Source organism: Pipistrellus hanaki (assembly GCF_964339955.1).
Source record: "Pipistrellus hanaki genome assembly, chromosome: 11".
In the NCBI taxonomy this organism is placed as follows: Eukaryota; Metazoa; Chordata; class Mammalia; order Chiroptera; family Vespertilionidae; genus Pipistrellus; species Pipistrellus hanaki.
Window position 1 is genome coordinate 7,339,819 of NC_140513.1, and position 27,225 is coordinate 7,367,043.

At 36.2% G+C, this 27,225-nt stretch overlaps 1 protein-coding gene across 11 annotated transcripts in view; it reads left to right on the forward strand.

The window, feature by feature from the left end:
* Positions 1–27,225, forward strand: part of DENND1A (DENN domain containing 1A) — a 439,483-nt gene that overhangs the window by 81,426 nt on the left and 330,832 nt on the right. For 9 of the 11 annotated variants that reach the window (XM_084899946.1, XM_084899951.1, XM_084899941.1 and 6 more), the window contains exon 3: positions 25,720–25,763. The exons of the other annotated variants lie outside the window; for them this stretch is intronic. In XM_084899946.1, the coding sequence (XP_084756072.1) occupies positions 25,720–25,763 (44 nt within the window). The remainder of the gene's footprint in view (positions 1–25,719; positions 25,764–27,225) is intronic. 11 annotated transcript variants of the gene reach the window in all.

The following is a 27,225-nucleotide window of genomic DNA, read 5'->3' on the forward strand; positions in this document are numbered from 1 at the left end:
ATAGATTGGGTCCTGTTAATGCTGCAAGCCAGACAGCTGTTATGATGTCACTGCCTAGGCATGGAAGAACTTGGCTGTTAGTCCTAGTGGTACAATTGGATATTTGCAACTATTGACATTTCAGGACTATTTGCAAAATGAATATGAATCCTGATTTTCATCTGAAAACTTTTTGTGGACATCCTTTATATCAGCATCCATTATAAAATGGGTGTCAGCAGTGTGGGGAAAAAGTCTTGGAGGCAATAGTGGAGCATTTAGTTTTCTTTAAAGAATACTGCATTACCAAGTGCTCCTGGTAGCAGAGGGGATGATATTGTGTGGGAAAACTTCGATTGAAAACTCTGAGTTGAAAAGTGATTCAAAAAAATGTTCTCTGAATGTGAAGGCATTTTAGAAATACTTTCATAACTTATTGTGCTTATATTTTACTTTCTAACTATACACAGTAGTGTTAGATAAAAATATCTATTTTAAAGAACTGAATCAATAAGTATATAAGTTAATGATAAGAAACCATTGTACCATAATTTTATTTCCCCTCCCTCTCTTTGAGACTAGTAATAGGCTGATGGTACATTTTACTCTCAATGACTTCTTAAATTTTATGAAATATGGCAACTTGCTTCTTGCACACTTAAAAAATGCTCAATATTTATTGTGTAAATGAAGCCAAGGTTTCCTTCTTAGAAGAACTTCTTACAGTACATACCATGAGATTAACTTTGAAACAACTTTATCCATTCTAATTTAAATAAGATTTATAAAAAATGGTTGAGTGATTCCAATGTTCTTGAACTGAATTTTCATTTCACTGTTTGGTACCATGCAGTGAAGTTAACCTTTTTCTCAAAAAGGTAAACTTTTGGTAAGGAGATGAGCTTTGTTTTATTTTGTAATTATTTAACCATATACTGGAGTAGATGGCTAAACACTTCCCCCCACCCCTTTTTTTTGAAACAAAGTAGCAGTTTCTAATAGTACCTTAGACAGATTGAGAGGTTAGCTGGTGTCAGAAAAAAAAATTGTATGGAATATATAAGAACCCATCTACTAGTAAAAGAGTATTTTTGCCATTTTGACACCTTTTCTTCACTTTGTGACCCTCTCAGTTTTGAAGTTACATGTGTTTTGAATTTAAATTATATACATATGCAAAAAATTAAAGTTATTAATATTTATTCTCAGTGATTTTACACATCTAAAAATTGATGTAACAGCAAATCAAGTACATATTTTCTTCATATTGCATTCAGCAAAGTACTAATGAGGCATTATGGTAGAATTTGCAAGGATGAATCAAATGCTTTAAAGAACTTTGAATCTCTTGTTGGCAAGTGACTGAACATTAAAGGTATTGGTATCCCCACTCTGTATTTGTGTGGTGCTGTGATTTAGATGTTAAGAGCATAAGTTTTGGAATCTATCTTGATCTGATTTTAAATCCTAGTGCTGCTCCTTTGTCAACGTCTGCAAGGTACTTTACCCCTTCTAAGCCTCAGCTTTTTTCAGGTGGTTGGTTGTGAGTACATAACTCACTGTAGAAGTTCAATACTTGTTAGCTGATTGTAGTCATCATTATCACCACCATAATTCTCATCTTCATGTCAGTGTTGTGAAAGAACTTTGATTTTGGTGTTAAATATACCCAGCAGGATTCCAGTTCTGTCTCTGATATTTATTAGTTATGCAATATCACATTGTTTACTCCATGGCTCCTCATAGGATGTCAGGCTGAATTTAGGATTTTTACTCCTCTACAGTTTTCCCATTTTTGAGTTGTTTGTGCTAGAAATCTGGGAGTCATTCTCTCCCTTTGTCTTGGTCTTTTTTCTTTCTCACTCACTTGCCTACCTTTCATGTCCAATTCTACCTCTTCTCTCAAGTCTGCTCACTTCACTTCCATTGCCACCAACTGTCAAAATCGTCACCACTTCTCTCTCAGACCACTGCTGGGCCACCTAACTACACGTGGTATTCAGCTTTGGCTAATTTCAGCTCCTTATCCACACAATAGCCTGAGTAATATTTGGAAAACATATCTGATCCTCTTCCTTCCTCCCTCTCCTCCTTGTTCAAGATTTCTCAGTGAATTCCTTTACATCTGAATAAATACCAAAATCCTTAATATATCTCGTGAGACCCTGTATAACTTGGTGCCAGCCTCCTTCCTTCTCTGGCTTCATTTCCCTTGTGCTCAGTGATTAACACATGGCCTTCTTTATTTCTTCTTTTGACCCAAACTCCTTCTTGTCTCAACTCTGCCTGTAATCAGGGTTGCTCCCGCTGCCCACACCACTAGCCTTTGCCATACTTTTGTCTGTACTATTACTTTGCCTCCTTGAAATGTGGGCTCATATGATAATTCTTTCAGGAAGCTTTTTTAATCTCTCAGATTAAGTTGCAGCTCTCTGTTATGTGCTGTTATATAAATGCTTTCTCTTTGTAATGTTTAAACTCCCATTTAATACCTTCCTTCCATGGGTGCATGCCTTTTGAGTCTATGTTCTGTTCACTGCTCAGTTATTGCAGAGTTTAGCACAGTACTCCTGGACTCATGAGTACTTGGTAAGTATTTGTTGAAAATGTGTATTCTTGTTGAAATGGAAGAACACTACTTGCCTCATAGAATTGATGTAAGAATTAAATTAGGACAGAAATGGTATCTTATTGTATATTATGTGGTACATAGTGAGTTGTAGTATTTGTTCCTTTCTTCTTTTCCCCTATGTACTAATCATTAAGAAAGGCCTACCAGTAATTTTCAAACTATAGGTTATGAAGCACTATTGGATAATGGAATCAGTTTAGTAATTCTTAAAATGAATTTTAAAAATGAAATGGAATAGAATAAGAGTTATCAGAAAAAATTACATATAGCAAGAAAAGTATTGTTCCTGAAACATTTGGTCTGTGGGTGTGTGTATGTATCAGGTGGATAACATATTTCTTAATGTGGATAATGGGTAAAAGAGGTTTGAAAGCCACTATTGTATCTGTAGCTCAGTCTAGTGTAGCCTCTGGGCAACACTGTGTTAAGTTAGGGCAGCTAAATGAGGATATACCCAGCTCTGCAAGCAGTGTAATCCCACAAAGCCTTTCTGACTTGTTACAGCGTTCAAGGTCCTAGAATCCCCCTTCGGTATCAGTGGCATCACCCAAACTTCTGACATCACTAAATCCCCCACTTATATAGAGTCTATATCTATTTTTAACCTGTATGTTTTTGGAAGGAATTTTTTATTTCTGTATGTTGTAAATGATGGCTGTTTCCACTTCATTGAAAAGATATCTCCAATATTGTTAATATTTATTATGGTGACATCTGTCATATAAACTATATAATGATGATGTTAACATATCATGTCTGTCATAATGACATTCTCTAACAGCTCAAATTACTGCTCTTATTAAATTTTATTGCCCTGGTGACTTTATAGGCTAATATTATTAGTTTGATAAAATCAACTGCTATAAAGATAAATAAAAACCCAGTTTATATGTTGGGTCATAGACGGACCCAGACAAAAGGAAACCAAAGCTTTTAAGTATTAAGATGATAATAGTTATTATTGTGGTAGCTTAGTAAGTGATTCCATTTTAAAATGATTTTTATATAGATTTGATAAACATTTATATAACTGAACTATGATTTTCTTCTTTAAGACTAGTGGTCAGTTCCAAACCTTTGATGCTGTTGGCGTTCTCTGCATTAATCATTGTTTTATATTCTTGTCTCTAAGGATGCATAAATTATGATAATAGAAGCAAGGGGTGGGCTGGAGCTTGTGGTTGCTGCTGTGTTATTGTGTCCACTGGGATGGCACTTTGTGTGCTTGTCCTCTGCAGATTGTTGGGCTAAGGAACTAGATCCTGTCCCCTGCAAAGCTAGAGACAACAATGAATTTTAAAAGGCATGAGAAGGCAATCCTGTTAAGTGGTCTATTTGGAACTCTTACAGACTTGATGGGACAGAATTATTATGGGGATATTATGAAATCTCACACGAGCATAGTTTATCTCCTTCCTTACAGTTAATCTGTTTCTGTAGGCATTAGTGGCAAATGCTCAAGTAATTGAAATTGTTACCTCTCATCTTCCATAAGGAAAGAATGTGCTTAAGTTGGAGTTGTTTTCATATTACTGATTTCTGCCAGCCATTGCAGACTAGTGCTCTAGATGCTGTCCTTTTCTTAGACAGAAGCTAACTAATGGTTTCTTCTTTAGTCTTTACATTCTTTTTCATTTTAAAAGTGTGATATTTATTCTTGAATATTTTGGAAAGAAAAATTTTAAAATGCACCATAAAAATTTCCCAATACTCAGAGATAATTCCTGTTATTTTATTATGTATATTTTTCAGTCTCTTGTCTGCTTATACATGAGAGAATAATGTGTATATTTTTTATGAATTTGAGATGAAATGAAAATTTTTAGGAAAATACACATTACTAAATAAGTGGAGAAGAGGGAGAAAATGTACCTGGAACAATATTCACGAGGAATTTGATAAAGTTGTCTAAATACTGTTTCTAAAAAGTTGCCAGTTCCAGATGGTTTGGCTAGTCAGTATTCACATCTTTTCAGAGAATGCCTGTGCTATTTAAACTGTTCTGAAATATGTTTCTCAGTGATATGCTTCTTCACTTTACTAAGTTGTAACCCAAATTCAAAAATGATGACAAAAAAAAGTACAGGCCAATCTTATTTATGACAAGGAAACTGACATATGTAATAACGATAGTGTTGTTACTCCTGCCATTTTTTGAAACCTCATAAGAAATTTTATATATTTTGAATATTGAACATTATATTATTCACTATGAATGTAAATGACTTACAAATTAAAACTTTAATTTCTGCAAAAGACTGTCATATGTACAATATAGAAAACAACAATAAAATTTTTTATTTTAAGTTATCTATTGTTGTCTAAAAAAAATCACCTCAAAATTTAGTTAACACTGATTTATCATGCTTCTGTGGACTGGCTGGGCTTTCCAAGGCAGTTCTTTTGCTCTGTGAGGTGTCGGCTGGAGTCACTCATTCAGCTGGGAGCTCATATGTCCAAGATGGCTTCACTCATGTGTTTCACCTTGCACCTGGGTGGCTGGACCAGCTGTGTCCTGGCTGACCCTTTCTCTGTCCGTGTGGCCTATCTTCACTCAGAAGTCCAGCCTCAGGTACATGGCAACCAGATCCTAAAAGGATGAAAGTAGAAGCAGCCACACCTTTACGGTCAGGTCAGTCCTAGGCTCTAAAGTGGCTCAGCGTCATTTCCTCTGTGTTCTGTTATTGAAAGCAAGTCGTGAAGTCAGCTCCGTTAAAGGAGAGGGAAACAGACTCTACACTTGGTGTGTGCCAAAGAGATGGGACTAATTATTCATGATATCTTTGAAGACAAACTACCAAAGTAGCTTAAGTAGAGCACTTCTACGCTTTGAGGCTCTGTGTGTTCCTTCCCTGACTCTGCCCTCCTATCATCCCTCACTCCCACCCCCAGATAACTACTGCATCTCCATTTCAAACATCGTTTTATTTTCATGATCATTCTACCATTTATGTAGGTATCTCTAAATAATGTTTTATTTAGTTTCCATGAACAATATGAATCAATTTTTTAAACCTTTAAGTTTCTATTTAGAATACCTACATTAAAGATTGTAAAACTCAGAAAAGCAAAATGAAAAAAACCAAAATAGCTTCTAATCTCAATCCGTGGGTATAATATGATTATTGGCAACATTCTGGGATGTGTTAACACAGGTGCTCACACTATCTCTAGTTCTCCGAATCTCTTTGTCTCATGATTTTGGATGGTTATGGCTAGTTTTGGTCCTTGAATTTTGGATTGCCAATAGCAAGAACTCAGATTTGCAAGAGGTTCATCCAAATGTTTATCTGACTCTTAGGATGGTTTGAGTTTGGATAGTGAAGGATAACTGTGTGTATGTGTAAATGTCTGTGTGTATGTGTTTGCATGTTATGTGATTTTTAAGCAAATGAGGCAGAGATTGTATAATAATTTAAAATTTAGGTTGGAGAGAAGGTCTCAGTAGGTGGTTGTTAAATACTATTCTATCATAGTTCTCAAACTTCAGTGTGTAGCAGTCATTGGAGAACTTAGTAAAGCACAGTTTGCTGGACCACATGCTCAGAATTTGACTAAGTAGATCTGGTATAGACCTGAGAACTTGTATTTTTAACAAGTTTTTAGGTGAGGATAATTCTGATGACTCAGGGACCCCCACTTTGAAGACTTATGTTCTACAATATGAAATCTCTGTAATTGTACATGTCCTATGATAATTTGGTATAAAGAAGAATTATTTTAATTGGTATAAAGAAGAGTTATTACTTAGGGAAGGTAATAATCTCTGGTCTTGAAGGCCAATGATTGGGTCTAAATCTTGTCCTTGCCACTTATTTTGAGACCTCATTAATAATATAAGCTCTAAATCTCAACTATGTCATCTCTGAAATGATGCAGGTAACAACTGGAGTTGTTCATAGAGAGACTGGGTATTTCTGGAAGAGGATAGTAATCTCTCTATGGAATCCATAAAGTTCTGCCAGCAGTGACCTGCTCCTTCTAGACTTGAGGGACCATTGCAAATGAAAGACCAGAGAGCCATCTATAGCCTACACTGGCCATGTTTTGCCCCCAAGAGTGGGTAGGAATAGAGTTAGCAGGAGTACTGCTATCTGTGTTTAGAAAACTGCTATTTTCTTCTTTCATGCAATAGTCTTTTAACTTTTTCTCTGGATTGTGTTGAGGATTTGGATTTTAAAGTAGTATGTGAAAGAAAGTTCTTTGAAGACTGCACAGTGTTTTGTGAACTCAAGGTAACATGATGTTTTGGCTCTATTCAAGAGACTAATGAAATGAATCACTTAGTGGCCCTCAATGATAGTTTTACAGGGCCAGGTGATTATGTTCTTCCAAATTATTTTCTAACATTTGTTAGATTTTTATTACAGATATTTGACCCAGATTTTTGACACTAAATATTCTCAATTTAAGAAAAGGTTGTATTGAATAAATTTGCAAAATACTTATTTGTCTTTATAAATCTCCTTAAAAATAGCTTCATCCATAGCATTTAATGTCTTTGACTAGCCCAGGACTTCTGTGGATTAGCTAGGCTTTTTCAACCTTTTTTTGAAAGCCATTTTCACCCTTTGTTTGTTTATTTTTTTGTTTGTTTTGTGGGGAGAGCTTGTTCAAGTACTCTACAAGTTTGAAGTTAAGTTTGGGGAATTCATTTAACCTATAAGATTCATGTATAACTTATAATTATAGTGCCTACCTGGTAGGATTGTTGTGAAGTTTAAAAAAGAAAATGTTTTAAGTCACTTTGGGGCCCATTGCCAAATAGGTCCTCAATTATTGTTTCCTTTTCTCTTTATCCTCGGAACATATTGCTGTAAGTTTTCCTATTCTTTTTGAGTTACTATAGTAGTTTTGTGTTTTTGTACATATTGCTAGATTGTCCTGAGAGACTAAATTATAGATATGTGTAGCCTCCTCATTTTGTTAGATATGCTATAATAAAGGAGAATAAGGTAGTTTGAAAAATCGGATAGGTCGTAGCAATATGTACTTTTAGGAATTCTCTTAGAAAGCATGCATTTATTAAATTTAAAAAGTCCCCCTTTTTGTTTGCGTATTGGGAAAGGGGTAGTTATTAGAAGTTCTTCCTGATCTGCAGCATAATGATTGTTTGTGATAACTGACTTTCTGATCTTTCTGAATTCCATTTGTTTAGTATGTTGCAGTTGTTTGTAGTCATGTGAATTTATTGAAGCAGTTATGTGATCAAATATGTATTTGGGGGGGTGTCAGGCTTTACACATTTGCTGATTATCTAGTTAGGAATCCTGCTTATGCTGGTCAATGATTCCTGCTGATTTAAAAACAGAAGGTGCATCTGTAGATAGTGCTTAGATTGTATAAAATTGGTTGCATTAGCATCTGACACTGCAGGAGAGCAAATTATATCTTGAACGAATAATTTTAAAGAATACAGCTGTTTGTGATATCTTTGTTGTGAAGGTATTATTTTATTTTCATCATCTTAGTTTCAAAAAGATTTAATTGTCTACCTAGCCACATCAGTTCTTTTCTAGTGGGATTTAGTCTTTATAGGTTGAATTGTTCTTAGTTTTATATCTTTACTTTAAGGAATTTTAATTTACTTTTTTTCCAGGTACAGTTGGGATCATTGCTAACCTCACAAAAACATCATTCAATTAATAATATCTAACCGATCAGTTTTAAAAATAGTGTATTAGTATTAATATTATTATAATATTGCATCTTTAGTTCATGTTTAAGTATTTTTCTAGCATTACTTGAACACAAGAAACTAGTGTGTATTGTTCTATTAATAAAGAAGTGATTGTTCTCTGACTTGATTGTTTCAATTGTGTGAATCAGAGAGCAATATTTTTTTAGCATGACACTTTGGGAACTGCTACTTGGTTAGGATACTTTTGTTCCAAGGTCTCTTTGAGTCCGTTCCTATTAAAAGTGAAATGTGACAATCTGTATAACAATGAGAATATTTGAACAATACAATATTTGTATTATTATTGTATAGCTTTGAGGAAAACTTCATACTGTGTCTAATTGAATTTATTATGCTTGATGAATTCTTTAAACTGAAGAGTACCTTTTTTGTTTACTTGACCATTGAGTTACATTTCTAAGTATATGTAAAAGATACAATAAAGTATGTACATATGCTGAAATATACAATCTGAAAGATAATAATACAGTAGTTACAGTGTAGCATTGTCAAAGAAATACTGCTAAAATTACATTTTTAGTAAGTTAGGTTCTAATAGATGGTAGCAGAGGAAGGAGTAAAAAGTATCAAATTAACATTTGCTTTCATTAACAGTTCCTGTGAATTTTTATAAAAGAATTGATCACAGTGAATTTTTTTTTGGCAAATTATCAATGTCTGTATTACATATTTCCTTAAGAATGCCTTAAAGTGTCATGTTCAGAAACATATTATTAACTTAAAATAGTGTTCTTTCCCTTTTTCAAGAGAACAAATAATTTAGCTGCTTGATACTAGTTACATTATGTAAATTATTTTGGCAAGTGTAACATTATGTAAAAAATTTCCAAAGTAGTTATATGAAAATTTATATCAGTGAAATAATTTTTGTTAGGATGTGCAAGAATATTACTATGAATGAAGTTTAGTGATGATTGCAGCAGCCTCAAATAATAATTTATTTTCTCTTAATATTGTAACTATTGAGAGAAACATTTGCCTAAGTGACTCTTTTAAATCTAAGCTTTGGAAAAGAGAGGGAATCTGTGAGATTGAATTTTGAGGGCTTGGTAAAAATTTGGATTGTGTCCCTGTGGAACTCTCTTAAAACTTGGTATTTCATAAGTATAAAGGAAAGCTGGTAAAAATGTCTGACCACTCTGCTTTTGCCTAATATTTTCACTTGCTACACAGTCCAGTACCTGTTAGGATTCATTGTACTTTTGTTGGATAAAGGTGTATAAAGTCTTTTTTCTTTGGGTCTAAGGAAAATTGACCCAATATATTCTGGCATGTTCTACCAAATATCACCAGCTATGCCATGTCATATTTAATGGGTATTAAGAAACATTAAAAACTTTTCCCAAACATTTTTTAGAAGAGGGTGGCTTTGCCTGCTGCTCTTAGGAGTCAGGAGTAAAATGGCTGTCACCAGAAACAATTGGCTATCCACTTGAAAAGTTTCCTTGATTTTCAGTGATGTACTCATTTCACATGATTATTAACCATTTTGTTATCTTCTTTTGTGACACTTTACCTGTTTAAAAACTTTTTTTTAAAACCTGTTTTTCTATTTATTTCTTTCAAATATGTATTCTGGATCCTAAACCACACAAACTTTTTTCTCCACTCTGATAATTTTCTTTTTCATAGTTTGGAGATTTGTTCATTTTATTTGAAGTAGATTGGCTACCTAGGTAACTCCAGACTGTAGGGGAGCAGATACAATTCTCTTATCTCATTTGATTAGGTAATGAGGGTCCTTAATTCCCCTGCTCATACTTCCTCTCAAAACTGCCCTAATTTCTGGGCAATTTCAGAAGAGATTTATTGAATCTTACCAAATCATGTCTCTTGATGCCCTCTTAGTGCCTAACACACCAGTAATAATGAGTGTGTAAAAAATCCTGCAATGAATGACCCACTTTGAAAGGGGGTAGTTTGACAGCCTCATACTGTTGGACCTTCTTGGAAAGGGCTAATGGTGAGCTTGTGAGGGCCAGGACAGGTTATGAGCCTAGCATGAGGTAGTAAGCTTACTATCTGGCCTAACTAGTATAACAGTACACATGGAAAAGATCAGGCATTTCACTAGGAAAGGAAGGGGAGCAAAAAATAGAGCAGGACTGATGGGAAGAGTTGGGATTTTAAGTATTGCTCAAAAATATAGCTTAGGTAAGAACTCCAATTCTATGTAAGTAGTGGGTCACAATCAGGGAGGAACTGAATAATTGGTTACTTCGGAAGCTGTTGTTTTTATATGCCTTCTACATATGGGTAGCACTCCACAATTTGTGTTTACTGCACTCTGTGAATTCACCTGTCTGTATCACACCCCAACATTATAGCTGGGAGTAACCAACATTGACAAAGTCCTATTCCTATTCTCATGGCAGAGTTGCTTGTTTATTCAAAGATATCTATGTGAGGGACTGTGAGTCTGAGAGAAACAATAAGACTGCCTTTGCTGCTACACCTTGATCTTAGGGTTCTCTGAGCACTTTGCTTTAGGCACCTTAAAGTTTGTATTCCCTTTCGGTTTCTCTCTCTCATCCTACCCTCTCCTCCCTCCATACCACCCTCTTTCTTTTTAGACTTGTTTACCACCCTCTTAACTACTTTTCACCAACTCTGTCACCCCAGAACATCCCACATTTCTTGTGTGGCCCGCTTTTGCAGCCCTGGTTCCTGGGTCTGCTCTTAGCATGGATGCAGAGTCTAGAGGTTGGGTAAACCTTGACAAATTCCACCCAGGAGAGCATTGCCTTGTAATAAGAAAGCACACACATCATGGTGTTTATAAAACTATTGAAGAAATGTAAATTGAAGAGGAGAGATTGCATAGAATTACTCCAACCCAAGAATCCTTCGGTTTTCTCCTACAAGGTTTTATCTGAAATGGAGTCTGGGCCTTCACAGAATGCAGATATTATAGTAATGGCGAGAGGGAGGCAGCCCCTCCAGACGATGAAGTGAAACTACTGAAGCAAAGTCATGGAGCCAGGCAGAGAGAATGAAAGGAGTCTTTAAAATTCTCATTACTATGTCAAGTGTGTAGGTCTAGTTGAGGACAATTATTGAGTTAATTGCTCTGTAATGGGAAATATTTATTTCAGTGTTCAGACTCCCTAAATCCTTAATTTAAAAGGCATAAATAGAATGGTATTTAAGTAGCCTCTGCTGCTTAAATTTAAAATTTTACTTCATTAAATGGACTTTAGAATTGTTTTCTATCTTTGAGAGTCTTGTTAACTCTGTAGGGTGGTGGGCTGCAGGGAAAACCAGAAAGAAGTGCTTTCCTCAAGAACATTTTTCTTTAAAAGGTAATTAAAGACATGGATATTTATCAAAGTAATGAGTTGTCTAAGGATTTTAGATCACAGAATGAGAGAATTTTAGAGTCAAGAAAACTAATTTTGTCAACACTTTCAGTTTCTATTTGAGAGAACTCAGGTTCAGAGATTTATTTACAATCACATAGTTTTAGGATCTAGGCCTGCCCACTCCCAGTCCAGCACTTTACTGTTCACGCCAAAACTTCTTCATGTTAAAATGGCTGTTGCGGTTGTCTAAAAACTTACTAAGAAATGATTATGTGCTATGAGTCAAATATTATTGTAGATCAGGGCTGGGGAATGCCCGGCCTGTGAAATAATTTGCCTGGCTCTGCCAAGGCATTAGAGGTGAGTTATTTAAATGTTTGACCAAATATATAGCCGGCTAATTTTTAAGTTGATAATTTTGTATGGCCCGCTTATAAATATCCAAATGGCCCTGTTCTAAATGTAGAGGGTATAAAGATAAATAAAAGTGGTTCCACTGACAAGAAATTAAGGTTAGTCTCATTAGGTGGATCTGATCAGCAGAATCTAAATCAAATCTAATATCCTAGTTGCAGGTACCTATGGGAAAGTTTTAGCTTTCCAGCCTTTGTCATATTAGAAGGCCCACAGAAGGAGATTGTAATGGTGTCATTATAACTTAATAGTAGTAGAAACAATAGTGACAGTAGCAAAGTATATTAGTCACACTCTCACACACACATATAATTATATACACTCATAAAATTTATAGTAGCATAATGCTCATAATAGACTTACCCAGTCTATAGAGTGTTTAGGATCAATACATAAGAGGTGCACCTAATCTACTGGTGGTAAAGAGAAGGAGTTAGAGAATTTTCACTGAGAAGTAGTATACCTGAGCTATTTTGAGTTATTTCTTCATAATGCATTGGTTAGCATTTCTCATTTTAATGGTGGCATATCAGGTCAGTTGAGTTTATTAATGTTCCCCTATCAATTCTTGAATTGATGCTTGAAACAAACATAAGAACAATTACTTATATTTCCTATTATTTCCTTGTGATAGATTCTGAGGAGTGCAGTTACTAAATTAAGGAGTGTGGACATTCTTAGTGCTTTGGAAACTTATTGCCAAATTATTTCCTCCTCAAACCCCTCTTCCAGTATTTGTGTGTGAGGCCCTGTTCCAGGTTCTGAGGATATAGCAGTGAGCAAGAGAGGCAAAAAGCCGTGCCATCATAGAGCATTCATTACTAGTAGAGAAAAACAGATAATACGAAAGTATGTATTATGTTGAATGGTAAAATGTGCTAAGGAGCAAAGATAACACAGGAAAAGAGAATAAGAAATGATGGGATAGGGAAATTATAACCCTATAATAAAAGAGTAGTATGCAAATTAACCATCACCCTGCTACACCAACAAGCCATGCCCACCAGCCACGCCCATAAGCCAATCAGAGTGAGTATGCAAATAAAACCCAACCAAGGTGGCTAAGGCCATAGAGTGCAGGAAGGAGGCTTTGGTTTCCCAGGCAATGGGAGAAGCCAAGCTTTCTGCCTGCTCTTGCTAGCCTAGGCCTCCACTCAAGACTACAAAGTTTCAATTATAGAAGGTAAACAAATCCAAACAGAAATGGCGGCAGTCACGGAGCTGGAGAGAGCAGGCTAGGGTTACCCCCGGCAACGGAGGAAGCAAAGCTTTTTGCACACTAGCCTCTGCTTAAGGCTACAAAGTTTCAATTATAGAAGGTACATAAGTCCCGATAGAAATGGCTGCTGGCCACTGAGCAAGCAGGAAGCTTGGCTTTGCTCCAGGCAGGCTACAAAGTTTCAATTGTAGAAGGTAAATAAATTCCAGATATCAGGGCCTCTGCTTGGATCGCCAGGTATCTGGAATTTATTAGGAGTTCCCTTGGGGCATGGGGTGGCCAGCCTGCAAACCACTACAGGCCCCTCACCCAGGCTGCCCCATGCCCCAAGAGAACCCCCTCCCTGATCCGGGACACCCTTCAGGGCAAACCAGCTGGCCCCCACCCGTGCACCAGGCCTCTATCCTATCTAATAAAAGAGTAATATGCAAATTGACCATCACTTCAACACAATATGGCTGCCCCCATGTGGTCAAAGATCCTGCCCCTATGTGGACACAAGATGGCCGCCACAAGATAGCCAGCAGAGGAGCAGTTGGGAGGCACCAGGCCTGCAAGGGTGGGCAGTGTGGGCAATCAAGCAAGCAGGGGAGGGCAGTTGGGGGTGATCAAGCCTTCAGGGGAGGGCAGTTAGGGGTGACCAGGCCAGCAGAGGAGGGAAGTGGAGGTAAACATGCTGGCAGGGGAGCAGTTAGACATCAATCAGGCTGGCATGGGAGTGGTTAGGGGGTGATCAGGCTGGCAAGCAGAAGCGGTTAGGGGCAATCAGGAAGGCAGGCAGGCGAGCAGTTGGGAGCCAGCAGTCGTGGATTGTGGGAGGGATGTCCGACTGCCCGTGGGATCGCTACACGGGCAGTCGGACATCCCTTGAGGGGTCCCAGATTGGAGAGGGTGCAGGCTGGGCTGAGGGACACCCCCCCCCCCCCATGCATGAATTTTGTGCACTGGGCCTCTAGTTTTAAATAAGATGATTGAGGAAGACCACACTAGGGAAGTAATTTTATTTTATTTTATTATTTAAAAAATATATATTTTATTGATTTTTTACAGAGAGGAAGGGAGAAAGATAGAAAGCTAGAAACGTTGATGAGAGAGAAACATCGACCAGCTGCCTCTTGCACACCCCCTACCAGGGATGTGCCCGCAACCAATGTACATGCCCTTGACTGGAATTGAACCTGGGACCTTTCAGTCCGCAGACCAATGCTCTACCACTGAGCCAAACCGGCTTCGGCGGGAAGTATTATAATTTTAAACGACTTAGACTAGAGTGGTAGTGGTGGAGATGGAGAGAAATGGTCAGAATTGGAATATATTTTGAAGATTTAGTTGACAGGGTTGGCAGACAGATTAGATCTGAAATGTGAGAGAAAGAGCAGGAGTTCAGTTTTGGATATGTTAAATTTGAGATGTCTGTTAGAAATCCAAATGGAGATGTTGAGTAGATGGTTAGATGAATTAGTCTGGAGTTGGGAGAGGCAAGAGCTGGAGAAAAAATTTAAAGTTGCTAGTGCATATTTATATTTGAAGTGACAAGACTGAAAGAGACCAGCAAAGGAGGACACCGAGAAAGACAAGTGAAGAAGTCCAAGGACTGAACTCTGGGGGCCTTCAGTAGAAACAGGTCAGTCAGCAAGGAGCCCAAGGAAAAGCCAGGAGGCAGGGAAGTGGGATGCTGAGGAAGTCACATGAAGAAAGTGGTTTGAGGAGGAGGAGGCAGTCAAGGTGTCAAGTGGTACTCATAGGTGAATTCAGATGAAGACTGGGGATTGATAATTGATATTAGCAGCGAGAAGGTCATTAGTGCGTCATTGGTGCATTAAGTAGTTTCAGAAAAGTGGGCAAAACTTGTTTGGCACAGGTTCAAGAGAGAGTGGGCATGGAGGAATTGGTGACAGTGAGTAGAGATACACTTTTGAAGAATATAGCTTTAAAGAGAATGAAAGTTATGGGGTGGTAGTTGTGGGGGATGGGCTTGACCTTTTAAAATGTTTTAAAAATACCTGTATGTTTGCATGCTGATGGGAAAAGATCCAGGAGAGAGGTAAAATAAATGGGAGAACTGGTGGAACAATGTCTGAGTTGGTGAGGGGGTAGGCTCTAGTTCACAGGGACCTTTGCAAGGGACACAAGCACTTCTTCATAATAACAGGACGAAAGCAGAGTGTATGGGGTCAGAAAAAAATAAGAGCATAGAAATTGTGGTGGAGGCTTGTGTGAGTTCTCTTCTGATTGCTTGGTTTTCTCAGTGTTGGGGCATATAAGGTAATTAATGGCAAGTGAGAATGGAGAAGGTTTGAGGTTTGAGGGGAGAGGAGAAAGTATGAAATAGTTACTGAAATAGGAATGAGAGTGAATGAATTAAGGAAAATGTAGTATAGCTGCCATTTGCATTAATGCTTACTTACAGTGAATAATCCAAATTTAAAGTTAGATTAGTCAGCATAGCTGTGGGTTTTTCTCCAGTTCAGTCAGGTAGAGGGTGAGAGTGGATAGTTGGATTTAATAAGGATTGCAATTTTGCCAAGTGAGAGTGACAAACTAAGAGTCACAAAGAGACTAAGGGAGTATCTGAGATTAGGTAGGAGACAAGGTCCTTGGTGGGGAGGAGGCTAAGGAATCAAGAATTCAGGGATTTGGTAGGATTATCCATGTGAATAGTAAAATTGGTAGGGATGGTGGAAGTAGTCAAGGAGTGAGTGGCAGTGCACCAGGATGCCCACGATTTAAGGAAGAGCAGTAACCCTGAGATCAGTAGATGACAACAGAGCAGAGGTGGGAGAGGAGTGAAGTCTGGTAACATGAGATTAAAAATTTGAGTTTTGGAAAATAAGGGAGAATGGTCTGGAAGTGGCAGCAAGACACAGAGGCCACTTACTCTACCTCCAGGCCTGTAGGAGGAGGGGTGGAGAGGAAACACACACTACTTGAGAGGGCTCCAGAGGAAGCCAGCATTTGCTAGCAATAAGTGTGTAAGAATGTGCAGCAAACTTAAAGAGAAGAGGTTGAGACTAGACAGTTCTAGATTTATAATAAAAATATTTTGAAATATGTTAAAAGCTCTTAAAAAAATCAGGTATAGAATTACCATATGATCCAGCAATTCTACTTCTGGATATATTCTCAAAAGAAGTGAAAACAGGGATTTGAACAAATATTTGTACACTCATGTTCATAGCAACATTATTCACAATAGGCAGGAGATAGAAGAAACTCAAGTGCCCATAGACTGATTAATGGATAAAGAACATGTAGTATATGCACACAATGGAATATCATTCAGCCTTAAAGGGAGGAAATTCTGACATATCCAACAACATGGATGAGCATTGAAGACATGCTAAGTGAAATAAGTCAGTTACAAAAGGACAGAGATTGTGTGATTCCATTTATGAGGTACCTACAGCATTGAAATTCATAGAGACCTTAAATAGAGTGGTGGTTGCCAGGGGCTGGGGGGTGGCGGGGACAATGGGGAGTTATTCAGTGGGTTCAGAGTTTTAGTTAGGGAAAATGAAACAGTTCTGGAGATGGATGGTAGTTATTGTTGAACAATAATGTGAATGTACTTAATGCCACTGAATCGTACACTTAAAAATGGTTAAAATGGCATATTTCATTTTACGTATATTTTTAAAACAACCTTCCTCTTCCCTCCTCCCCCCTGCTTGTGACACACACACACACACACACACACACACACACACACACGCACGTACGCACGTGCGCGGGGCCCAAGGATTTTAGGATTTAGGCATTGTTAAGACTAGGTGAGTGTAGTGGTACAGATAAGGACTAGGCAGCCATGGCTTGTTTCCAGGGGAAGAGAGGCAGAGTTTTGGTATAGGAAAGTCTTCTGGTTGACAGGTATAGTATGTTTCCCTTGCTGAGGTGTCAGCTTTATCAATATTGTGTGCACTAATTTGACTTTAGCATTGGTGTTCTCAGTGTGGTTTAGAGGTACTTGGAAACACATTTTCTTAAGTAGGAAAACATTTTCTCTATGTTCTCATTTGTTCTGTTTAGCAAGTGATTATTTTCATAGATGATACAAGGGTAACCTTTACCCTTCCAAATTATTCTGTCTTTAATATGAATTCATCTTTTAAATATTGTTTTTACTTAGTTGTATTGAGTGCTAGTCACTTAGGAGTCATTTTGTTTATATTCTGAAGTTGGCAATAAATAGAGAAATTGGAAAGCTCTCATTTATAGTCTGCGAAGGCCTGTTTCATGACAACATGTTTTAGTTATTTGTCCAGTTGTATTCTTATTGTTGAGTCACAATAATGACGAGAAGACAGATCAACAGGAGGATGTAAATAAATAAAGCCAAAAAGGAAAGCCAGTGTTGGATTCTTGGGAGCCTGATGGATCCAGGCTGAATCCCAGCACTGTTACTTAACTCTGAATTTGTTCTTAATGAGCCTCACTTTTATTATTTATAAAATAGGGGTACATCTACTTACCTGCAGAGTTGTTGTTATGATTAAATAAGATAATAAAATAAACTGCCTTTGGCAAAGACTAGTATACCTAGGCATTCAGTAGGTGGTAGGTAGCTGGTAGTAGTGTAATTATTACTGCAAAGATATTTAATGGGACTCTGTTTCTGAGACCCATAATGCAAACTTAAAAAGCACAGGAATTAGCAGAAAGGTCCTTCAATTTATACAAAGATTCACCTCAGGGTTTCTGTAAATCTGGGAGAGTCCCTAGTGCATTTGATGTTTACAGATCATTAGCAAACAGATGCCAGGAGGCAAAATAAACTGTAGCTTAAGGATTTTCGAACCACTGACGATGAAGAGAAAATCAGTTTCTGATAAAGTTATAACATTTCTAAGTAATGGCAGATGATGGGAAAATTTTAATTGGGTTTATAAAAGTTTATTTCAGGAACACATGTATTTCCAACTTAAGGCACATCTATACATCTGTAGCCATCTAATTTATACTGCTTGCTTATTTCTCCATTGGGGTTAATAATATAACAACAACAACTAACATTTACTGTGTGCTTACTATATGCCAGTGTGTCTTTAGGAAGCCTGCAGCATTCAAAGACTTGTTTTCTGTTGGATGTTTTAAAATTGGCCTTTTATCTATTTGGAGAGACTAGGTATTTAATGAGTTTATTTTATCCTTTTTTTCCCTATTATGCCAAAAATTTGTTGGTTACTTAGATAAGGTATTTTGTAGGAGACAAAGCTAAGTAGAACACGGGTCCTGACCTCACAGAATATTTACTCACTGTCCCCCACACTGTTCAGAAAGGATGTGTAGTATGTGTAGCAATAGATGAACCCTGGCCTAGTCCTGGACTCTACACCTGGCCCTGTAAGCTCTTCCCTGAGACCTTTTCTGTCTTGGCCAGGATTAGGTTCCATGCCCCTCCACCAATTCCTAGCATAGCACTTACCAAGCCTGTGGTAATTGCTTGTTTAATTCTCTGTACTTTCGATTAGGGTTAGTCTGTAAACTTTTTGCGAGAAAAAGACTATGTCCTATTCATTAATTGGACGATTCACATCAGAAAATTTGTGCCATGAATAAATACTAATTTTTTTTAACTTTAGCCAAGTGATAACCTATTGCTTTCTTTAACTGATAAAATTGATTATGATAGCCCCAATATTGTAGCTTTGTCATGACTATAAAATTAGAAATTTTATACAAAATACCTGTCTTAGTGCCTGGCACTTAGTGGGCACTCAATATTTTTTTGTTTTTGCTTTTGTGTAAATAAGTTATCTCTTTTCACCTAATTGACAGATGTGATATATCTATTTATGAAGACTATATGCAGAGATGTCATGTTTGTAGGACATAAAGGGCACAGCTGTCATTTAGGTTAGATCTGAAGTAGTTATTCATATTGGAGTAAAAATATGACAATGGTACTTATACAAAAAGATGGGGTAAGATGAATTCTAACTCATAAATTAAATGGAAGTCTGATATTATAACTATTAGGAAAAAAGTCAATATTCATCTGTCAATTTGATAGATTTTAGGAATTAGTTCCAAATGTGAAACTAATTTTAAAAACCCTAAATATTTAAGTAACCATAAATGTTAATCCAAACTGTAATCAGATTTAATTTTCTGGATGAAAAGATGGGAATATGCTACAAACCAGTAAAGCTGAAAATTAGGATATTCAGTAGGGAAAAGGTAAGAATATCTGAACATATTTTTTTGATATTTATTTCCCTTCCAGCACACCCTCTCTTTCATTTTACAGCTTCCTTTGGAATTTGACTAATGCTTGAATTTTAGGTTTATGTAGCATAAGATTGGTTAAAGATCAGGTTTATTATATTCCTTTTGTAGATGAAATTAGTTTTTATTAAGTAGTAGCATTTGCTGGTCAAAATATTACTATTCTCTGGAAAAAAAGATGAAGCTCCCTAGATTTTACTTCATAATGTCAATGGACTCATTATTTGTACAACAGCTGATACATTTAGGACTTGTTGATTTACTTAATTGGTAACTGTACTACATTCATAACTCCAACAACTGAAAACAATAGGTCAGTGTCTGCTGTTTATGCATAAATAGTTATTGGAGCAGGATATGTCTGAAAGGCAGAATATGCTAGTTTGAGGAGGAGTCTGGCACATGAATGGTTCCATTGCTTGCCATGCTGAGGTGGGTTGTGCTCTCCTTCCCCGAATAATGCTCTTTGGGATTTTATTAGAGGTGTAGATGGTGACCTGTTCTTGTTTTATCAGGCTGACCTCCGTGAAGCAGTTTTTGAATGTATTTTCAATGCCAGTATTGAGGAAAAAGACTAGGATAGAAAGAAGCATGAATTAAAATTGGTGATGACTCAAAGTTTTTATGTCAGCAGTCTTCATGTTTTAGAGAAAAAAGTTAATACCTAAATAGATTTTTTTTTTTAAGTAAGAAATGCCATTTGTATATGAAAATCAAATGTTCACTTAAAGTACTTTGAAATGATTTTTAAATTAGTGAATTATATTCTTTTTAAATTTCAGGATAAAAATGTATATTTTAGAATCAGTAATTTTTAATTTAAAAACATTTTAAAGGAAAGTCAACAGAAACCATTTTATTTGATTGTTGAGGAAAAGGTTGATTTTTTTTTTTTACTATAAAAACATTTATTTAAAAATATATCATTTTTAATAAGTAAATTTTGACTATCATAAATGGAGTAATTTACTAGAATAATTGTATTTAGTTACAATGCTAACCTAGTGATTCAGATATTTTATCAGGTAAAGTAAGTGAGGCTGATTTTTTAATAACTATAATAGGTTTAATAGGTAGTGTCCTTAGAGCTTTTTATTAGTTTAATGCAGTCCAGTTTTCAGTCATACTATCAAGAAACTTTAATTCTACATTATACAAAAATATTTAACTTTTCTTCTTGACGATTAAAGGAAAATTTATTTCTGATTATGTTTGGGGGAAGATTGAGTTTATCCTCAAAATGTACAACTTCTCAAACTATTTTCTGAGAGTCTACAATTTTAGTGTATAAAAATTGAAAATGCCATTAGGGAAAGAGCAGTGTAATGGACTATTACTGGTTTACAGCATATTCCTATCCTCTCATCCAGAAAATTAAATCTGATTACAGCTTGGATTAACATTTATGGCTGTTGGGGAGAGGAAGATAGTATCTTAAACTCCATGAAATTGAACGAGATTATATCGGTTATAGCTAATTTTGAAGTCTCACTTATAAAGGGCAGATTTTTTATAATTGTTAGCTTTAAATGCATTTGATATTTTGTCTCTAATTGACTGAAATATACTAGAGATAATAACTGGATAAATTTAGTAGGCATTAAATGCATTATTTTCTGTCTTGATTCCTAACATGTTAAAAGTGAAAGCAGTGTACATTCCTGGGTTTACGGCCATATTTGCAGTTTCTCTTAAATTTTCCTAAAAAAGCTTGAATTAAAGAAGATTGTAACATTTGGTTAGTATGCAGTTGTTATGCCTTTCACAGAAAATGAAGACAGTGTGTTTTTTAATAATCAAGTTAAAGTGTCATGTCTTGACCCTTCAAGTGGAGTCACTGGTGTGACAGAGAAAAATAGGAAAATAATTTGGTGAGGGTGTGTGTGTGTGTGTGTGTGTGTGTGTGTGTGTATACACATACTAGTTACTGATGCACAAATGAGCTCTCATACAACACAGTACTTTTATGAATTATTTGCATTTCTGTTGTAAAAGATCTGTCTACCACGTTTTCTAGGAACTTTGAGCCTAAGGCATAACTCAAGGTTTTGGAGCCTGTGTAAAATAATTTATAGCACCTTTCTAGTAAGTCTTGCCCAAACTCTTATTCTATTAATTAAACATCCTGTGGCAATCTGATATATCTTAAAGATTTAAAAGTATATTACAGTAGAAAACTACAAAACATGGACTATTGAAATTGAAGAATATTAGCCTTAAAAAAAAAAGCAAGACATTTTTGAGATCAAACTTTTTTTTTGCTGTGAAGACATAACTATCTAAGCATGCTCATGTTCTGTGCCTGAATGAGATTGTGCTGTTGGGAGTCTGTACTGTGAAACGTCTGTTTTAAATATGGAGAGATGTCTTGTGGCCTCCAGAGAAGGGGTGCACTTGTTCTGTGTGGGGTCAGGCTCTTGCATGGCCATGGTTCTGGGACAAGGATAGTGGCCCATTACATTGGCATAATGTGAAGCTTTATTAGGCTTATGTGGCTAAGAGAAATACGGACTCTATCATACCATACATTTTGTTGGCAAGGTATTTTAAATATGGTTTTTGTTGTTGAAAGGTATTTCCCTAGGAAATGATTTTTTAAAAAATATATATTTTATTGATTTTTTACAGAGAGAAAGGGAGAGAGATAGAGAGCTAGAAACGTCGATGAGAGAGAAACATCGACTAGCTGCCTCTTGCGCACCCCCTACTGGGGATGTGCCCGCAACCAGCATACATGCCCTTGACTGGAATTGAACCTGGGACCTTTCAGTCTGCAGACCAACGCTCTACCGCTGAGCCAAACCAGTTTCAGCAGGAAATGATTTTTAATTTTATAATAATGTATTACTTAAATTTGGAGAAAGTTGTGAGAAAGGATAAGGGGGGGAGAGGGTGCTGTGTACTACTATGTTCTTTATTTTCTGTCAGGGACAAGTCTTAGAGAAAAAGCTTGACATATGCCAGTAACTCTATTCTTCCTGCCAATTGCCTAAGCAAATTATGTTACTTTTTTCCAAGGTTTCTCATCTGCAGACTTTTGTGTTTAAAGTTAGCTGTTTGGTGACACTGTATTTGGAGGTGAGGGTATGAATGTGAGAAGGTGTTTTGGAGCATTGGCAATTATAGCATTGGGTGGTGGATAAAGAAATAGATACATAAATATTAGACCGATGCACAGTTTTCCAGTGTATGTTATTTTCCATATAAAGATATAGAACATTTCATAAAATGTTCCCAGACCATTTAAAACTCAGAAATGCAGCTGATGCAATGAAATACATAGAGTACTTGTAAAAACATACAGACACGCAAGTGGATTGCTGCCAGACAGAAAATTTAAAGGCGGTTTGCTTAACTGCGGGGTGCTAGGTTTTGTACATGTGCCATGCTGAAACTGTTAGTAAGGCGGGTGTTATGTTGCTTGAGAAAAGCAGATTGTATTTGGACCTTTTTAACTCAGATGTTTCCAATGTCGATATTTTGGTGACATTATGGCATAATGATCAACTCACTGTGAAAAAGGATTTCAACCTCCTGTATCAAATAGACATTTTAAAGAAATTTCAACAAATTATTTTTAGTTTTTGTGTTAATTTTTACAAAATGGCTTTCATAGTTTTATTAACTATGAGACTGGTTCTCTGAGCTAATTGAAAGGAACTTTATAGGTTGGACTTTGGTTTTAAAAAAATTGCTTTTTTTTTTTTTTTTTTAAATATTGTTTTAGAAGAGTGTTAAGGACCCATGAAATTTGCTTTTGTAACTTTAGGTCCTTAAAAAAAGGAAGTAAAAGTTTTATGCTTAAATCATAGTAAATAAATTCATGTATTATCTTGGAACATGATTCTGTTAAAATCTGGGAATTTCACTCTAGGGTTAATCTTAGGACATTTGAAAGACTTAAGCTGGTGATGTTTATTGCATTGTCCACTATTGAGGCAATGTTTAGGGTAATATGGTTTGAGTGACCCTCATCTTAAAATAGGTCGATTTTTCTTTTTATCCATGTTTCCTCCTCTTCTTCAATTCTGCTATGTTGTATATATGAATTAAATACATTTTAAAGTGACAAGTTAATCATTAATGTAGTTGCTTAAAGAGATTTTATTTTAACCCTTTAATCTATAGCAAGAAATATATATTTTTAAATTAAAGAATATACCACATTTTGGTTTCTGATGTCCATCCCCTCACCAAGTGATTAAAAAAAAAAAATAAAGTTTTTTATTTTATCCCATCTTTATTTCCATCGGTATTTGTGGTTCTCAAGCACAACTACTACAAGAAAGGGGACATGATATTAAAGATTTAGATATGAGTTATTTTTGTCTGAAGTTTTCTGGTTGGAGAGTAAATGTTAACCACGTGACAATTGGAAGAAAATTAATACGCTTTAGATTAGTTTGTGGCTTTCCCAACCTCTGTTTTACTGTGTACCTCAGTGATTTAGAAGTATTTTCCCCCCCTCTTTGTTTTTAAATCTATTTTTGGTCTTGGGAACAAATTTTAAATCCTAAAATACCACTTGTTCCACCCCACCCCCATCAAGTCATTTTTGTGTTTTAGGAATTATAGCCACTGCCCTCTTTGAGCCTCCCCTCTACTTTCACCCCTACCTACCCCAAACACCCTTTTAGGGGTCTGTTGGGCATTTGGCTGTCCCTTCATTACCTTGCTGGCTAATTCCTCCTTGTAGACCTACCTATTGCCATTACCGCCCTCTGACCTCCTGTGTTAAGAGGGTAAGTCCTGGTGTGATTGTAGCCCTTCAGGCCAGAGAGAAGCAGACAGTGTATTCTTTGGCCTACCAGGGCAGCCCTGCACAGTACTGCAGGAGGAATTGCACAAGAATTCTGTTAGTCATACTGTAGAAGTGCCAGTTCCCCCTTCTAGTATTTGAAGATGAAGGTAAAAAAAAATAAATTGATCCCTAGTTTTTAAGTCAACCAGAAGATACTTCAAGAGCTGAAATGGTCTACAGATCCTTCAAATATTTTGCACCACCCATTTTGGGACTCTCTGCTCTTGATGTGATCTTTTGAATATTCTTGCTTTTGTTATTAGTTTTGAAAAGTAATGTCCATTGACTTTAATGACAAAATAGGTATTTCTAGGATTTAAATATAGTCTGTGAATAGACCCTTAGTTTTCTCTCTTTTTGATTCTTCCCTGCAGAACAATTAACTGCATTTTGGTTGCAGTTTGAAGGGTTTTAACTTTTACATGGATTCATTTTCACAGAGAAGTAAATTGGTGCTTTAAAACGTAGATATGAAAAGTGAGTAGTATGTATTGTGAACACGATGAGAAAGAATCCTCAACTATTGTGCTTTTTCATAAGCCTTTTGCATTGATACATAGTTACTCAAATAGATATTATTCTGATACTCCCTTAATGTGTCTCTGAGGAACCAAATCTTTCTTTTATTGGAAAAGATTGAATGGTTTCCTAATCAATAGCAAATGGAGTGCTAATAGCTTTTAATTAGTACACTTCTATATTGACTTAAAGACAGTGGCGTTGGATTATCTTGCAATTATGATTGAAGAATCAAGTGACCCTTTTAGTAACTCCATTTAAGCTGAATGTCATAAAAGGTGTTTTCACTTATGTATTTTCTAGTTTCTGAGCAAATTTAAATTTGTTTACACTGGTAAGCTAAAAGTATATTGTTTTGTTTGTTTTGAAGACTTTACCTAGTTTTATCTGTATTTTCAAGAGCTTTACTGTAAGAATTTTGGGAGGTATGTATTTTATTTTTAAAAGCAAGGAGTTTTGCATTTGTTCCTTGAAAGAATTCTCTCACCCTCACTGCCCTAACTTCCCCCTCCCCCACCTCAATCTGAAACTGGTGTTAAAATAAAGGTGGTTTATCAAGCCTACATCTGTAGCTATGAAAAGGAGGCTTCTGATTAGAGAAGAAAAGTCAAGCAGTTTAAGACTCATTTTCTCTGGAAAAAATATATTGAGGGCAATTTGCAGCTGGTGAGGTTTTTGCATTAGGTAATAGTTTCAAGTTAACAGTAGCATCAGGTCTTTAAAATTTTTCTTTTTTATATTTCTGGAGGAGGGTAATGGGAGTGCCTTGCCGAGCCCTTCCTTGTGCTCATCAACATAGCAGCCTCAGCTGCCCCCCTTGGATCCCCTGCCAGGGCTGCTATCATCTTCTGATCAAATATTAATGTGTGATCCTCTGCTTGCTCACTAATCCAAAGCCAATTAATATTATCTGTCAATTATTTACAGATCCTGAGGTGCAGAGGCAATTCCCAGAGGACTACAGTGACCAGGTTCGGAATGCGTAATTAATTTTTTACATGACAAAATTTATTTCAGAGTTGTTCAACATATTATTACTGTTCTTTTTACTGAAAGAGATAAATGAATTTTTAGAAGGGAAGAGAAACAGTAATTAGGAACCCAAGACAAAAAATAAAACATTCAAGTAGGATTGAAAATATTGGTGCTAGTTTGGGGTGTTACCTTCAGGGGAAAAATGCACAGAAAGTAAGGAAGGAAAATCTATCATGAATTTTACTTTTTACTTTAAGCTATGCTACAGTCTGCAGTTCATTAGGTAATCATTTGGATTTAAAAAAAAATGTTATTTAAGTGTCAAGAACCAGTGTAAAAAAAAGGGGGGGGGGGAGGAACTTTATAACATATTCTGGGATGGAACTATTTGTTGTGGTACTACTCAAAGGAGAAGATTACACATGCAGGAAAGGTCTTGAGGGGAGGATAATTGTAACGAAGGTAGGGAAAGTTAAGATTAGCCAGTTGGTCCTGCCATTTTGAATTTCTTGCGTTCTGCAAGCATGGAATGCAGTGGAAGGAACTATTTAAATCACAAAATACTGTTGAAGTTCTGATGCTGCTCTAATCTTGATAATTAGATCCAGGTTATGCGTTCCAGCTTCACTCTTAAGAAACATTAGAGAAAAAAGAAAACAAACAAAAAAAGAAACATTAGAGATATTTTGTAGGTTTTGGGGGCACATTACATTTTTAGTTCAAATTTGCAATTTGGTGTGCTGTTTAAAGTAGTTTTCTTTTCTTTCTTTTCTTTTTTTTTTTTTTAAAGCATGTTTGTACTGAATAAAAAAAAAGTGTAAAATCTTTCACACGTTGAATATTGTATGCATTATAACATGTATCTGAAGTATAACTACTTAATTTTGTTCGTTAAAAAAGTCCTTGAATGAGAATAAGTACATTGGAATAGAAATACTCGTTCTATTCCAATGTACTATAGTAGTAGTAACACCTTTGCAGTGCGGCCATACAACAGAAGGCAAAGTATCCGATACATCTTTGGAATACAGGGGACATATTGTGACCAGGAATATAGCTGGATAATCAGTATAATGAGATGCTTTGTAATGGGATTTTATTGTACAAGAACTGAAGAGGACTGGTGTGGTTTGCTTTGTGTGTTATCCCAAGGCTTTTAAATGGGGGGGGGGGGGGAAATACTAACCTTCTTACTCTACCTCTGGCTCCATCTTCCAACTGGACAGTTAAATTTTTATCTTGCTTTAAATTGCAGTGCAATTGAACCCATTGGATTTAACCTACACAATCCAAAGATTACAGGACCTTTTTTATTAACTATTTTCCTTCATTAAACAATACCCAAAAAGTGGAAAATTTTCAAGTATTATTTTGAATTGACTTGAGGCCATAGTTCTTAAAAAGTCATTATTTTAAAATCTTGTGTCTAGGTAAATAAATATCCTTTGTGATTCCAGG